Genomic DNA, 16224 nt, shown 5'->3' with positions numbered 1-16224 from the left:
GCTTGTCAAACAATCTCACTATTGTCAATAGCAGCCCAACGCATCAGCTTCAAATTATCCATTATTACGCTAGGCTAAGACACACACACACACACCGTCGTGTTGAGAAAAGTAAAATAAAATTTAAAAGGTATTAGGAATACGTCATTTGATGAAGTATTTCTGTTGTTTCAAGCAAACGATACTCTTACGCTTCTGGTTAATGTCTGCCGTTATATATGGATAAGAATCTGATGACCACTTCGAATACAATGAGATAAACATGCCATTATAGCGGGTCTTAAAAATGAATTAGTTGTACCTCGTAAATTATATTCTCTGTGGTGTGGTTTGTTTACATCCGTCGGCCATCACGGGCAGGGCAAGGCAAAGCTGATCGAACGCAAGGCAGAGGCCACCTAGAAGACGCTGGGGCTCCTTTACCTACTTTACTGTAGCCACGGATCACTGCTTTATAAAGTAAAATGCAAACTATGTCAGAAGGTCTTCGTCTATGGAAACAAAAGGTACTATAGCACGCAGTACGTTGCTGCCCACCCTGTATTACCCTACTCTCGCCATGTTCCCGGCGAGAGTGGTAAATTCTTATCATGGCTAAATTAATTCTAGTCCGCGGATTCAAAACAAACACTTGTCACTTCTGTAAACCTACTTTAGTCAGGAGGAATTTAAAACTTTGTCAGCCAGCCAACCTTTGGCCAGCTGGTAATTATGAAGCATTGTGATTCATTTAGAAATTATGATGTAGTTTAACAAGACTACATAGTGAAATTATTTTTTGAAATGAACAATAATTGACCTTACCACCGTAGCAGGTACGCTTCCACACCAATTTGTGTTGGAGAGTCCTTTAAAACCATCCTCAGCCAAATATTGATTACTGCTTAAGCTGTATAACTGTTACATGGTACGTGTGACTAACATGCCAAAGCACCACTTTTCATATCCTCAGAAACAGTAGGATTTTATAGACTCTTTTGTTGGTACAAACTTTGGAATTATATTAAGGATAATGTTGGGAATGCCAATGAAAAATTCTTGCTCTTTTGTGTTTTTCTTTTCCTGTTTCTGAATCCTGCCCATTCCATTTATAATTGTGGGCAGAAGGGATAGAAAATAATGATAATGATGATGGTAATATTAATTCCTTTAGTTGTATGACATTTCTTTTTAGCAATATATTTGTGTATCTTTTGCCAGACGCCTTAATCCCGTAATGGGTGGCCACAAACAGAGCTCCCCCATGTTGTCCTGTCCCCTGGAATTTTGCTGCCCTTCCCCCAGCACCCCCCTCCCACTCATATACCTCTCCACTCCATCCATTCATCTCATTCTTGGCATCCCCCTCCCTCTCCTCTCCCTCCAACTCACTCACACACTCTCCTCATTAGTCTCTCCATCCTCTCCACATGGCCAAACCACGTCAATGCATTTCTCCTAATGCTTTCTGTCACATCCACATCCACACCTCAATGCTCCTTCACTTCCACATTTGTCATTCGTTTTCCCCAAGTAGTTCTACATGCACTTTTCAGATATTTTGACTTGTGTCCTTTCAGCAAGGTCCAAGCTTCGCTTCCATACATTAGGGTTAGTATCACAATACTATCATGCAGCAACTTTTTTACTTCCATGCCGACTTCCGTATTTCTTGTCACTGCTTTCTAAGAACCAGCAACCTTTCTTCCTTGTTGTACCCTTTCAAGCACTTCATCCTCCAAAAATCCATCCTTACTCATCACACTGCCTAAGTATGTAAATGCACTCACATTTTCAATTTCCTCACCATCCAACCTCATTGTGCATTCATTGACTTCATTTCCCTCAAAGACCATAACATTACTCTTCCCTACATCACCTTTAGATTCCATTTCTTACACACTCCCCTGAACTAATTCACCAAGCCTTGCAGTGCCGCTTCTTCTTCATCTTCACATAATAATACAGTGTTGTCTGCTGTCCGCAACAAGGAGAGGGCCTATAAAAGGTACCAGAGCCAACCCACCCCTGAATCACATCTTTTATATGTTTCTGCCCGGAATCGTGCTAAGTCTGTTCTTCGCTCTGCTAAAAATAATTTCATCCGTACTAAGTGCTCTCAACTCTCTAACTTGACTTCTTCCCACTCCTTCTGGCACCTTGCCAAAAACCTTTCTAACAACTTTACCTCATCATCCTTCCCTCCTCTTTTCTACTCTGATGGCTCTGTAACTATTTCTTCTACTGATAAAGCAGATCTCTTCTCTCAGACTTTCTCCTCCAATTCCACCTTAGACGATTCCGGTGCTGTTCCTCCATCACTTCCCCCCTCTGACTTCTTCATGGCTGACATTAAAATTTCTTCAACTGATGTATTTTCTGCTGTCACAGGCCTCAATACTAATAAGGCATATGGGCCTGATGGAGTCCCTCCTGTTGTTCTCAAGAACTGTGCTTCTGTGCTTACACCCTGCCTAGGCAAACTATTTCGCCTTTGTCTGTCAACTTGTACCTTTCCTTCTTGCTAGAAGGAAAGGTACAAGTTGACAGCCAGTCCCAAAGAAGGGTGACCATTCCCAACCCTCTAACTATCGTACAATTGCTTTAACATCCTGTATCTCAAAAGTTTTCAAGTCTGTTCTTAATAGAAAAATTTTAAAGCATCTTTCCTATCACAACCTTCTTTCTGATCGTCAGTATGGGTTTCTTCAGGGACGCTCCACTGGCGATCTTCTCACCTACCATTCAGACTCCTGGTCATCCTCCTTTCGGGACATTGGCGAGAGCTTTGCCATTGCACTTGACATCTCAAAGGCTTTCGATTGAGTCTGGCATAAATCTTTAATTTCCAAACTGCCCTCTTACGGTTTCTATCCTTCTATCTGTGCCTTCATCTCTAGCTTCCTTTCTGGTCGTTCTATAGCTGCTGTTGTAGACGGTCATCGTTCTTCTCCTAGATCTATTAACAGTGGTGTTCCTCAGGGCTCTGTCCTATCACCAACTTTCTTCCTTTTATTCATTTATGACCTTCTAGGCTGTACATCTAACCCTATCCACTCATACGCTGATGACTCCACCCTTCACCTTTCCATTCGATTCCCGCAACGTCCATCTCAGCAGTTACTTCAACAAACAAGGGATGAGGCTATGGCACACCTAATGTCTGACTTGGCTCGTATCTCTAACTGGGGTAAAAATAATCCTGTTGTTTTTAATGAATCAAAGACTCAGTTTTTGCACCTATCAGACCGACAAAATCTTCCACAGGTATACCTATCTATCAATCTATCTATTGCCAGACGCCTCAATCCCGTTTGGGGTGGCCACAAACAAATCGCCTCCAAGTCGCCCTGTCCCCAGCCATTTCACTGCCTTGCTCCCAACTCACACCCCCCTCTCTCATATACCTCTCCACCCCATCCCTCCATCTCATCCTCGGCCTCCCCCTCCCTCTTCCCCCCTCCACCTCACTCACATACACTCTCTTCGTCAGTCTTTCACCCTCCATCCTCTCCACATGGCCAAACCACCTCAGTGTGTTCCTCATAATGCTTCCTATCACATCCACATCCACACCACAACGCTCCTTTATATCCTCATTCGTCAGCCTGTCTCTCCATGTGACTCCACAGGCTCCTCTTAAATAACTCATTTCCACTGCTCTCACTCTTGACTTGTGTCCTTCCAACAATGTCCAAGCTTCACTTCCGTACGTTAGAGTTGGTATCACAATACTGTCATGTAGTAACTTTTTCACTTCCATGCTCACTTCCCTGTTTCTTATCACTGCTTTCAAAGAACCAGCAACCTTTCTTCCCTGCTGTACTCTTTCAAACACTTCACCCTCCAAACCTCCATCCTTACTCATCACACTACCCAAATACTTAAACGTACTCACATTTTCCAATTCCTCACCATCCAACCTCGCTGTACATTCACTAACTTCACCTCTCTCAAAGACCATCACTTTACTCTTCCCTACATTCACCTTTAGGTTCCGTTTCTTACACACTCTCCCAAACTCATCCACCAAGCCTTGCAGCTCCCCTTCGTCTTCACTCAACAACACAGTATCATCTGCAAACAACAGTACAGGGAGTTTCCAAACACTATCCTCTCTCACCAGGGCCACTCCAACATCCACTACCCTACCTTGTACCTCTTTTATTACACCATCCATGTACAGATTGAACAACCATGGAGACATGACACATCCCTGTTTCAAACCAACTTTCAAAGAGAAAAATTCACTTAATTCACCATCCACACGCACTGCAGCCTTCGCCCCATCGTACATACTCTTCACAGCATTCAACAACTTCCCATCTACTCCATATATTCTTAACACTTTCCACAATCCTTGTCTATCCACCCTGTCATATGCTTTCTCCAAATCCATGAAAGCCGCATACAACTTCTTTCCCTTCTCTAGAAACTTTTCCACTAAAGATCTAAGAATGAATATCTGATCTACACAACCTCTTCCCTTCCTAAAGCCTCCCTGTTCTTCTCCAACTAATTTCTCTGTTCTTTCTCTAACTCTGTCTGTAAGTATCCTACCATACACTTTTCCTATTATACTAAGAAGACAAATGCCCCTATGATTACCACACAATTCTTTTTCCCCTTTTCCTTTGTACAGGGTAATAATTATACCTGACTTCCAATCCTCCGGGACTCTACCTTCCTCCCAGGCCAATCTGCACATCTTTCACATCCATTCTACTACTATCTCTCCCCCATGCTTCAGCATTTCACCACACACTCCATCAATTCCTGGGGCTTTCCCCGATTTAACTTTCTTCATTGCTTCCACAACTTCTATCCTACTGATTTCTTCCTGTCTTCTCACCTCCTTCCTTCTCCCAGCCATTCCCCAGCCACTTATACTCGCATTACTTCCATCCTCTACGTTCAACAATTCCTTAAAGTGTTCTCTCCATCTGCTCACTTTTTCTCCCATCTCCACTAGTAATCTACTATTTTTATCTTTCACTCCCCTGCTAACTTCACTACCACCCTGTCTAACTCTTTTCACCTCTTTCCAGAACATTTTCTTACAGTCCCTCCACTTTACACTCAAATTCTTTCCAAATTCCTCATCCACACTCTTCTTACTCTCTCTTACTAATCTTTTCACCTCTCTCTTTCTTTCCACATATAACTCTCTCTTCCACCTCTCAACTTCTTCCACGCCCCTATTTCTCATCCATTCATTGTATGCTTTCTTCTTTTGTGCCACAGCCTGTTTCACCTCTTCAGTCCACCATGCTGTTCCTTGCACCCCCCTCCGTCTTCTCTTCCTTCCACACACCACATCACATGCTGCACATATTTCTTCTGTAAATATCTTACACACACCTTCCACATCTCCCATCTGTTCCAATTCATATTTGCCCAATCGTTCCTCCACTTCTCTCTTATACTCTGCCTTTTTCTCATCCTCTTGTAACCTTTCCACTCTCCTTGCAACTACTCCTTCCTCTCGTCTTTCCCTTCTTCTATTCCTCCATCTTACTTGCATCCTAATTCTGGCCACCACCAAGTAGTGGTCAGAAAGTCCACTCCCCCAACCTCTATACACTCTTGTCCTTTAAACATCTTCGCATCGTTTCATCCACACACACATAATCAATCATTGCCTTCCTTTCATTCAGTTCACCACCCACCCTTCTCATCACTCGCCATGTATACCTGTGGATCATTTTATGCCTGAAGAGGGTATTGGCTATCACCAACCCCCTCCCAACACAAATGTCCACTAATGCACTCCCATTCTCATCTATCTCAGCAGGCACACCCCACTCACCAACTATTCCATCCACCTTCACATTACCAACTTTACCATTCATATCACCAATCAAAAACACTCTCTCACTCCTTCCAAACTTTTCCATGCACACTTCCACATTTGTCCAGAACTCTTCTCTCACTCTTCTAGCACGATCTTGCGTTGGCGCATACACACACACAATCGCCCACATTTGTATTCCAACTTTCAACTTTACCCACACAATCCTTGACCCAACTGATCCATACTGTCTTATGCTCTTCTTCCATCTTTTACTCACAGTATACCTACTAATGTTTAATAATATTCATCTTAATCTTGTATCATCCTTGAACATGCTTGGGGTTTCGTTTACTTGGGACTTATCTTGGAAAGATCATATTACATCTCTTGTAAAATCTGCTTCCAAGAGATTAGGTGTGCTAAGCCGACTCCGTTCCTTCTTTACCCCTGCACAATTGTTGGCTCTATACAGGGGTTTTATCCGAACCTGTGTAGAGTACAACTTTTATGTGCGGGGAGGCTGCCCACATACAGCTCTTCTCAATAGGGTGGAGTCAAAGGCTTTTCGCCTCATTAACTCTCCTCCTGTTACTGACTCTCTTCAACCTTTGTCTCTTTGCCGCGCTGTTGCATCTTTATCTCTTTTCTATCGCCACTTCAATGGTCACTGCTCCTCTGAACTGTCTGCATGCATTCCTCCACCCCTAAGACGGGCGCGTAGCACCCGTCTAGCAGCAAACTCTCATCCCTTTTCTGTCCAACTCTCTAATGCAAGAGTTAACCATTACTCCCAGTCCTTCATATATGCAACAGGTCAACTCTGGAACTTTCTCCCTCTGTCTGTATTTCCTGCTTTCTATGATCTCCAGTCTTTCAAACGCAGTATGTCCAGGCATCTAGAAATGATCGGATCTTGAATTTGGCTCTCTCTTGTATTTTGTTTTTCTCTTGGAAGGAACAGTTTTGTGGGCTCGTTACCTTTGGTTCCTTCTTCCTCACAAAAAAAAAAATAAATAAATAACGACAACAGAACAAGATGTTTCCAAATGCTGCCATCTCTCATTAGGGCTGCCCCAGCATCCACTGCACTACCTTGTATCTCTTTTTATAACCCCATCCATATACAGATTGCACAACCATGGAGACATGACACATCTCTCTTTCAGTCCAACATTCAGATAGAAAAATTCACTCAGTTCACCAACCACACACACTGCACACTTAGGACCCTCCTACATACTCTTCACATCCCATTTACTCTATATATATTCTTAATATTTTCCACATTCCTTGTTTTTTCACTCTAATATTCATTCATTCATCATCTAATCCTGTGTTGCCTCATGAGGAGCATAGGAGCCTGAGGCTAGGCAAGTTGATCCTGACATTTAAGATGAGAGTGACCAGCCTTACTCATCCCTGGGTGACATTATGTGGGCAATAGACCCCAACCATCCCTTGGATATAAACCTACACAGGCTCAATTCAGTTGGAGCACCTTAATTACCCACTAAACCACCAGGTGCCATAATTTGGTTACATGGTTACCACCCAACATAGTAAATGGTTTCCTTGGCTACAGGAAACCATTTGGCTTGTTACTCAGTGTAGAGACCATAAGACAGCACTACACTGAGTGAGTGGATGATGGGCATCCCCACCTACCACCAAGATACTTCCTTTATATCCATGACTGCTGCATATAATTTCTTTTCCTTCTCTAGAAAATTTCCCACTAAAGACCTAAGGATGATTGTCTGATCTACACAACCTCTTCCCTTCCTAAAATCTCCCCTTTCTTCTCCAACTAATGCCTCTGTTATTTCCTTAATTCTGTCAGTAAGTATCCTACCATATACTTTTCCTGTTATGCTAAGAAGACAAATGCCCCAATGATTATCAAGCACTTCTTTTTCCCCTTTTCCTTTGTACAGGGGAATGATTATACATGACTTCCAGTCCTTCCTCCCAGGCCAATCTGCACATCTTCCATATCCATTCTACTACTATCTCTCCCCAGTGCTTCAGCATTTCACCACACACTCCATGAATTCCTGGGGCATTCCTCATTTTGACTTCATTGTATTCACTGCTTCCATCCTACTGATCTCTTCCTCCCTTCTCACCTCCCTCCTTCTCCCAGCCATTCCTCAGCCACTTAAACTCCTCATTACTTTCATGAATTATGTTTAACAATTCCTTAAATTGTTCCATCCATCTGCTCACTTTTCTCCCTTCTCCACTATCAATCTACCATTTTTATCTTTCACACCTCTACTAACTTCTTACCAGTCTTACCTCCAGATTGTTATTATTATTATTATTATTATTATTATTATTATTATTATTAATACCTTTACATCAAGTTTATGCTGAGAAAACCAGTAGGCATATATTATGGCATATTATTCTAAGCATTATTATAAACATCTATGAACTGAGCTTCAGTTTCTTAGAATATTTAGTTATGATTACAATGGAAATTGCACATTGCATGGAAGCTGCCATGATGACCCTTGTTTGAAGAGGCTAGATTTGGTTAGATTAATACCTGGAAACAGTTAATTTGTGATGCATATTTGTAGAAAAAATTGCTTAGATTAATAGGCACTGTAATGTAGACCCATTGGTTCTTTAGAACATGAATTTGGGGTAAAGGTAAAAAATTTTCATTTCATATAGCTTATTTTATAGTGAGAGTAAATAAAAGTTACTGGTATAGTTGCTCTCTCATGTTCAAAAAAGTTTCTCCTAAGTTGAGTACAGCTATTTGATGGCAGTAAGAATAAAATGAAAAGTATATTTGATGCTAGATGTTGAAGGAAAAAGAGCTTCCCTGATGTAGGTAAGTCCATTTCATATTAAGACTTATTTTTACAGTTAGATGAAGTTGTGGGTGTTGCCAGTAGACTGCAATATGAAGACCACAATGCTGCAGTTGAATATTGGTCTGCAGCACACACCCAGATACAAGCTATATGGAGCAAGTCCAAATCATCACAGATTACTAAAATACAGGTACCGGTAGATTTCCCATTGCTGATTTTAGCTCTCATAGTCGTGTCTTCTGGCATTTTCTTTCAGTTCATGCCAAGTGACCTTATTCAGTTGTTTTAGTCATAGGAGTCAAAGAGTGTTACAATAATATTTATCATTATTAACTTTTTCATTATGGGAATAGCTTTAGTAATCCATCGCAGCTAATGCTAGGTGATTTTATTCAGCTTAGGGGTAATCATAGGAGCCCGTGCAAGTTAACAGGCGGATGAATTACATTACCAAACCTCTGAGGCAGTGTTGCAAAATCATGCTCTGGTCTGGTATATGTTAACCATTTAACCCGTTAACTGCTTTATACAGCCTGGGCTGTTCCGAGTGCGACTGCTCAATACAGCCCTGGCTGTGCAGGTGAATTTCGAATATAGTGGCATCGTGACCAAGGCCGACCCATGCAAGCATGTTTGAGCCTTCAAAACCGGAACCAAAACCAAACCCAAAACTGAAAAAGAAAACGAAAACCATATATTCCAATAGGGAATCAGACACTTCGATGTTCATCCATGGCTTTACCAAAATAAATATTGAGCTAATATTTCGTTACTATATACTTTGGTTTGTGTTCTCTCAGTTCCTAAGACAAAGCTTGGCCTTTGGGAAATTTCATTTTTACCCCTGTATCTGCGCACCACGGACACCTCCAAAAGATGAATGCCATGCACAGTTAACGGGTTAAAGGTACTGGTTTTGGTTGCATGATGACCCAGTTCATGACGTAAATGTAATGAATGAATATATACAGTTAGTATTTGCCTGAAGTAAAGGTTACTTTTATTGAAGAATATTGAGTTGGATGTACCACAAATATCTACTACAGTATATCCGTAATGAACATCCTAATCCCATTTTATAGATAAAGCTCTTACAGTAAGTATTTGCTGGAAGTAAAGGTTACTTTTTCTGAGGAATGGTAAGTTGGATGTACCACACATATCTTCTGCTATTTATTTCTGTAATAAATATCATCCTAATCCTATTTCCATGTAAGACGAAGGGCAGGAAGGTTCTGAAAACAAAATCATCTTCAGAGTGCCCAGTGAGGTGGGTCACACATTCATTCACTCATCGTGTAGACCCTTGATTTTCTCAGCTCCACTTTACATACAGCAGACCCTCTGTTTATGTGGCTAATGGAGGTGGAGGTGAAAATAGCCTTGCAAAAAGAAATGTACAAAGCATACCGTAAGACTCATGGCTGTTTGGCAGATGGAGGGCACTGCTTCCCAGAATTTTCCTAAGTCCCTATTTTCACCCTCTTGAAAAAATTTCCCTCATCAGACACATGCATGAAAACACACTGATCATCATTACGCATAAGAAATAGTCCATGAACAAGAATTTAATGGTAATAGATGGATATTTTACATACTTAGAGACTGCACTTTAGAAGATAAAGTGATGGTGGTTGTAGAAAGGGGATATTTGAGGCTGAGGGGTTAGAGCAAGGAGACTGAACAGAGGCTCTAACCCCATGCAGGTTGAGGCTAGGCCTCAGAGCTCTCAAAGTTGTTCCCCCTATTGTCATAAGAAACAGGGAGTCAGCCAGAATTTTCCCAGCATAAACAGGTTCAAGGTAAAGATTTATATTGTAACAAACATGTGTTTTGGGCAGACAGAGGACATGTAAATGGAGGGTCCACTGTACAAACAGCCAGATTTAAAATGCAGAATATGCTACCTGTGGAATACGGACCATACCATTGGCTGCCTCTTGAGCAAGAGTAGTAGTCATTGTCATGTACAACTTCATACATATTGAACAGGTACTTCATTCCTTTCTGTCCTTCATCATCATTTTTCCTTCAACTTACCAAGTCCTTAACTTGTTTGCACGCTTCACATGGTGCTGGTGAGAGATCCCTGCCTGTGATAGCCCTGGTACAGCTGGATGACTCTTCTGCCAGTTATACCAACCTTCATTAACTCATCCCTGTCCTCTGGGTAGGAGGGTTGTGGACTGCTGGAGAGGGCAACCTTAACTTGCAGTTCTGTGCATTCACATTCAGATGAGCCTAAGATTGTAACAGCACTAAATTACACTTGCTATACCCATTCATATTCTTGACCTGCTTGCTGTTTCCTTTCAGACTATTTCTTCACTCAGTTCATGTACATTCTCCGTAGGCCTGTGTGACCACACCATATAGGCACACTCTTCTACCCCTTAGTTCTTACTCAGTTTCTTTCATGAATCTTTATATCTTGTCTTGTCTTACTTACACATCCTACATACAGTCCATACCTTTACCATGTCTACAGCTCTCAATTTATTTTCTTTTTATACATACACTTACAGCATCAAAGTCTTACACCCATATGTTAATGTGGGCGTTAATGCACCATCATGCATTCTTCTTGCAGCTTTAGTACTCAGTCTTTTGTAATATCAGAGTCCTCGTTGAATAGCCGTGTAACTGTTCATCATCAGCTACTCTTGCACACTCAGTCTGGGATAATTCCTCAAATCACCATATAAAACACTTACATAATGTCATGAGGTAGCTCAAAGACTTTTTTGGGGGGGAGGGGACTGGAAAGAGGGATTGTAGGATAAAAAAAATGGTATTTCTTTTACAGATTTATTTTTTCAGTCATAAATATCTGTTGAACTTTGTTTTCAGCAGTGTTCTGGGCTACAAAAGAATTATCATCCTTCAGAAGAAACAACCACCTCGCTTGAAAATGTACGAAGACCTACAGCTACTGGTGAGATGAATGGATATTATGTTGTGCCTTTAGTCTAATATAAATAACCCCCTACCCTTTCCCAGTAGTAGTGAAATAATTCTCCCTTCATGTGGGCATATTACGGCAGCACTGCTGTACAGTACTTTGATTCATAATCATATATCGGTTCATAATGTTTTATTTGTACAGTGCTATAAGTTAACGCAGTAGAAGAAAATGTACCAAATACAGTATACCAAAATCCGCATCTATTTTTGGAGAGTTTGAATTCCAAAATATGTTTTAGCTCTTTTTATTCCAATGTTTTGGGTTTGGTGGCTTCCTAAAAGAAGTGACATAAAAATACTGTACTTCCAACCCCCATGAAGCAGTTGGGAGAGGTGGTGGTCAGGTGATTAGAGAAATTGTGTGGTGTCTGAAAGGAGGGGAGTTTAATCTCAGGCTGGAGCAGGGAATAGTTTGATCATTTGAATTTCTTCAAAACAAATTTTTCTGATCATCCACAAGACTGATCAGCATAAAACCACCACCATTAATTCCATTATACCCATCCTTAACGAAAAAGCCCTGGTACGTATTCAATAGTGGCAGGAAGTATTAATGCCAAAGTGGTGACACTTGCAGGTGTGTGCCATGTAAGAAGAATGCTTGGCCTCAGGAACAGGCTGTCAAATTGTGCCCAGTGTTGACATAAAAAAATGAGGTTGCTTCTGGCCAGATGCTAATCTGATGCTTCACCCCTTGAATCTGTTGACATAGTTGTTATTTTATTCAGACTACTACCAGAATATTTTATTGAGATTTGGGGAGACTTTTCAGTCAGGAAGGGTTAGGTATAACATTTAGAGATACCTTGACTACAAGATATCTTTCCTGTGTTTAATAAAGTTTTCTGGAGATAACAAGAAACAGGTCACCAGATTAAATGGGTTAAGGTGTCTGGGTACTCTTTTGTGTGGCAGTGAACATGAAACTGACCACAAGGTTTCATCATAGTGCTGGGATCTGGGAATGAAATTCCATTTCAGTCTGATTCTGGTGGTTTGGCTGATTAAATTACAATACTCATTCCGTACTGCTCAGATGTCTGCCAGACGTATTATCAAACCTCCATAGTGTCATATAACTGATTTAACTATTGGTAATACCTGTATTTAAATTGCATGGTTTCATTGAATAAGGCTTGATTTTATGTAATGTGTTAATAATTGTAGATAAAACCAGCTTTTGTGTAGGACTATGCAGACACTTTATTACTTTTATCATAACGTGGCCTACAATTGCCATTTCTTCATCTTGAATGCTGAACTCTGACAAAAGACTAACAAGAGAATATGGTGCTAGTCATGAAAAATTCCCATGGGAAGGATGTAGAATTGAAATATTGTCTTTTTCTTCCACTAATCTACGTTAAATAAGCTGCAAAAATCTGGTCCATGCTAAAGTAAAACCTGTATACTGTAGTTTTTTTATTGGGAATAGACTATATAATAGAGTAATATTTTAAGCCATATTAGTTTTTTTTTTTTTTTTTTTTTTTTTTTTTTTCCCTCCAGAAACATACTTCCTCAGTTTCTCAAAGTATGAAAATGGATTTTCAGTGTAGTAGAACTTTCATATTTTTAACATGTTCAAGTGACACTGCTAATGAATAATATTATTCTAGATATGAGGCAGAATATCACCAAACCTCAGTGGCCTCCTCCTGACCAGAAAGTGAAGACTGAAGTAAAAAATGTTGATGACAGTGAGGAGAATATCACACTTCATGGAGATGAGAGGCTTAAGCCTCTCATCAAACAAGAAATGATGACATCCCAAGAAGCAGATAGAGAGGAGGTTGTAAAATCAAGTGAACCAAATGAGGTATGTAATTCAGCACTGTACAACGATTCCATATGTTGAGAGAGATTATTATTGTTGAGACCCTAGTTTTGTCTGGACATAAACTGATGGACTGCAGGCTGAAGCTGCCCTTCTCATCCAGTCCACCATCCTCTTTATGGAAGATATGGAGGGAGCTGAGGGTCGTGTGGATAACTGCTGCCTAGTTGTATTTGGTGAGACCACATGAAGGCATCTGTGTAGCACCTTGAATGAGACTGATACCTGGTAGTATACAGTGTATATTCTGTAAAACTTATTAACATACAAGGTCTGTTCAGAATGTATCCGACCTTAGGCTGTAAAAAATTAAATAGCTAACCTGTTGAGCTAGAACACTAAGCTCCTTCAAAGTAGGCCCCTTCTGGTATGATTGAAATGGACCAGTGTTTTTTCCACTGCCTGAAACATTTTTCAAAGTTGGTTTTCCGTATCTCCTGCAGGTGCTTCGTTGCATTCATCATGATCTCTTCTCTCATCTCAAATCGATAACCCTTCAGCGGAGTTTTGAGCTCGGGGAATAACCAAAAGTCACTTGATGTCTGATGAGTAGGGAGCCTGCGGGACCTGCAGGATGTTGTGCTTAGCCAAAAATTTCTGAATCAATTGAGAATAATGGACAGGGGCATTGTCAAGGTGCAGCTTCCAGCTTGTCGCTTTCCAAAGGTCTGGTCTCTTCCACTGAACTGCATCACGAAGACAACGGATAATGTTGAGGTAGTAATGTTTGTTAACAGTCCGACCTTCTGGTACATATTCATCATGCACAACACCACGGTAGTAGAAAAAAAACTGCCAACATGCGAGTGCACTTCACCTTCCTCTGCACCTGTCTTGCTTTTTTTGGTCGAGGCAACCCTGCATGCTTCCACTGGGATGACTGTGCTTTGCTTCCACTGGGATGACTGTGTTTTGGTTGGGTCTTACCCATACACCCAAGTCTCATATCCAGTGATAACAGTCTTCAGAAAGTCTGGATCATGATTTGCACACTCCAACATCTCTTGAGCAACATTCATCCAAGAGAAGAGATCATGACAAATGTGATGGAGCATCTGCAGGAGATACTGAAAACCAACTTTGAAAAATGTTTCATGCAGTGGAAAGAATGCTGGGCTATGAGTGTCAAGTCAGAAAGGGTCTACTTTGAGAAGGATTAGTGTCCCAGCTCAACAGGATAGCTATTTATTTACTTAGAGCCCACGGTCAGGTACTATGGAACTGTCTGCCTCTGTATGTCCTACTGCCTATGATCAGTTTTTCAAACGTAGTGTGTCCAGGCATCTCAGTATGAATGGATCTTGAATTTGCCTGTCTTATTATCATGTTTTTGTTTTTTCTTGGAGGGAACAGTTTGCAAGCTCCTGGCATTTGGTTCCTTCTTCCTTGCATTAAGAAAAAAAAGACTTTATACAGTAGTAATCCAGTATACTCATATACATGTAATGATTTTGCTGTAGTCAGGCATTGCCAGACATCACCTCCACTAGGTGCAAATTTTGCTCATCATCATCATCGTCATCTAATCCTGTGTTACCCCATGAGGAGTGTAGGAGCCCGGGGCTAGGCAAGTTGGTCCTGACATTTAAGTAGAAAGTGACCAGCCTCACTCATCCCTGAGTGACATTACGTAATAACACGAAGTAGAAGCAAGACTCTCAGTTTGTACTTGCATCATCACACATAATAATCCACTGGTAACAGCATGATCCAGTATGAGTTATAATCATCAGCATTTACTGTACTACCTGTAGGTAGAAGATGGTTGGCTTCTGTTGTCTCTGGGAGGCACTGTCTTGAGAGTGAAGTGTGTTTGCAAGCTTGGTAACTAGTCACATAATCATCACTTACACAGAAAACTTAGCCATAACCAAACAGAGAATCCATACTGCTGAGATTCATTCAGTGTTATGGTTGTTTTACATAGTTCAAATTTCTTTTCTCCCAGTAGTTTCCAGCAGCTGCTGAAAATTAATTAGCTGGTTTGGGCGAATTTAGCTTCTTTTCCTAATAAACCATTATCTGTACTATGGCCAGCCTAAGAATTGGATTTTCTTAATGAATTTTGATGTCATCTGGATTTATTTGAAAAGATAGAGGGGAGAGAGCTCTGCAGAAGTGGTATTTACAGTATGTGAGTGTGTTCAGTGTCTGCACCAAGTTGTTTCGTACATAACCATGCTGAAATAAGGGACATGGCCAGTTACCTAACCTAGTCTGCCATCCTCTTAATCATACTTAGGTAGGAAAGGTGTAAAGATAAAGCAGTGAGAAAACTCATATGTCATGGTCACCCTCATTGAAGGACTTCCTTGGAGGGACCAAGGCTGATGTATTGTGGATAGTTTGCTTAAACTTCTTTTGCCAAAGTAAATTACATTTCTTCCTAACAGTTTTCAGTAACTGTTGGGAAATTATTTACTGGTTTGGCACGAAGTTTAACTTCTAGCTCATATAAAACATTGCATTGCAGGTTTGTCACTAAGTTTAACTTCTAGTTCATAGAAAACATCAGCTGTATCCTGACCAACCTGAACATGAGGATTCTTTATGGAGAAGCAAGGTGTTATTTGATTTGAACTGTATTGATTTGAGTCACACTTCAAGAGATTTGTTACTGGTATGTAGATATTTTGATATTGTTATTCCAGGTACAGTCAGTTCACCTGATTGTCTCAGCTGATCCTGTCCTTGTGCCCAAAATGAACAAGTATAAGAAATTTTACAAAAATGAAATGACTGGGAAGATGGAAACTGCCTACCAGTGTGAAAAGTGCCCAAAGCAGTGTCGGACAGCTCTGGCATTATACAGTAAGTATCTT

At 40.8% G+C, this 16224-nt stretch overlaps 1 protein-coding gene across 1 annotated transcript in view; it reads left to right on the top strand.

Moving 5' to 3' along the window:
* Nucleotides 1-324: 324 nt before the first annotated feature.
* LOC145414449 (uncharacterized) overlaps nucleotides 325-16224 on the top strand; it is a 40637-nt gene continuing 24737 nt past the window's right edge. The window contains exons 1-5 of the mRNA XM_080284006.1: nucleotides 325-506; nucleotides 8654-8791; nucleotides 11452-11536; nucleotides 13185-13384; nucleotides 16054-16213. Coding sequence (XP_080140132.1) covers nucleotides 465-506; nucleotides 8654-8791; nucleotides 11452-11536; nucleotides 13185-13384; nucleotides 16054-16213 — 625 coding nt within the window. The 5' untranslated portion in view covers nucleotides 325-464. The remainder of the gene's footprint in view (nucleotides 507-8653; nucleotides 8792-11451; nucleotides 11537-13184; nucleotides 13385-16053; nucleotides 16214-16224) is intronic.

The sequence above is a fragment of the Coenobita brevimanus genome, chromosome 99 (genome assembly GCF_032717465.1).
Source record: "Coenobita brevimanus isolate Jiangsu-jjx chromosome 99, ASM3271746v2, whole genome shotgun sequence".
Lineage (NCBI taxonomy): Eukaryota > Metazoa > Arthropoda > Malacostraca > Decapoda > Coenobitidae > Coenobita > Coenobita brevimanus.
The sequence above is the reverse complement of the archived record's forward strand: the minus strand, read 5'-3'. Positions and strand labels throughout refer to the sequence as shown.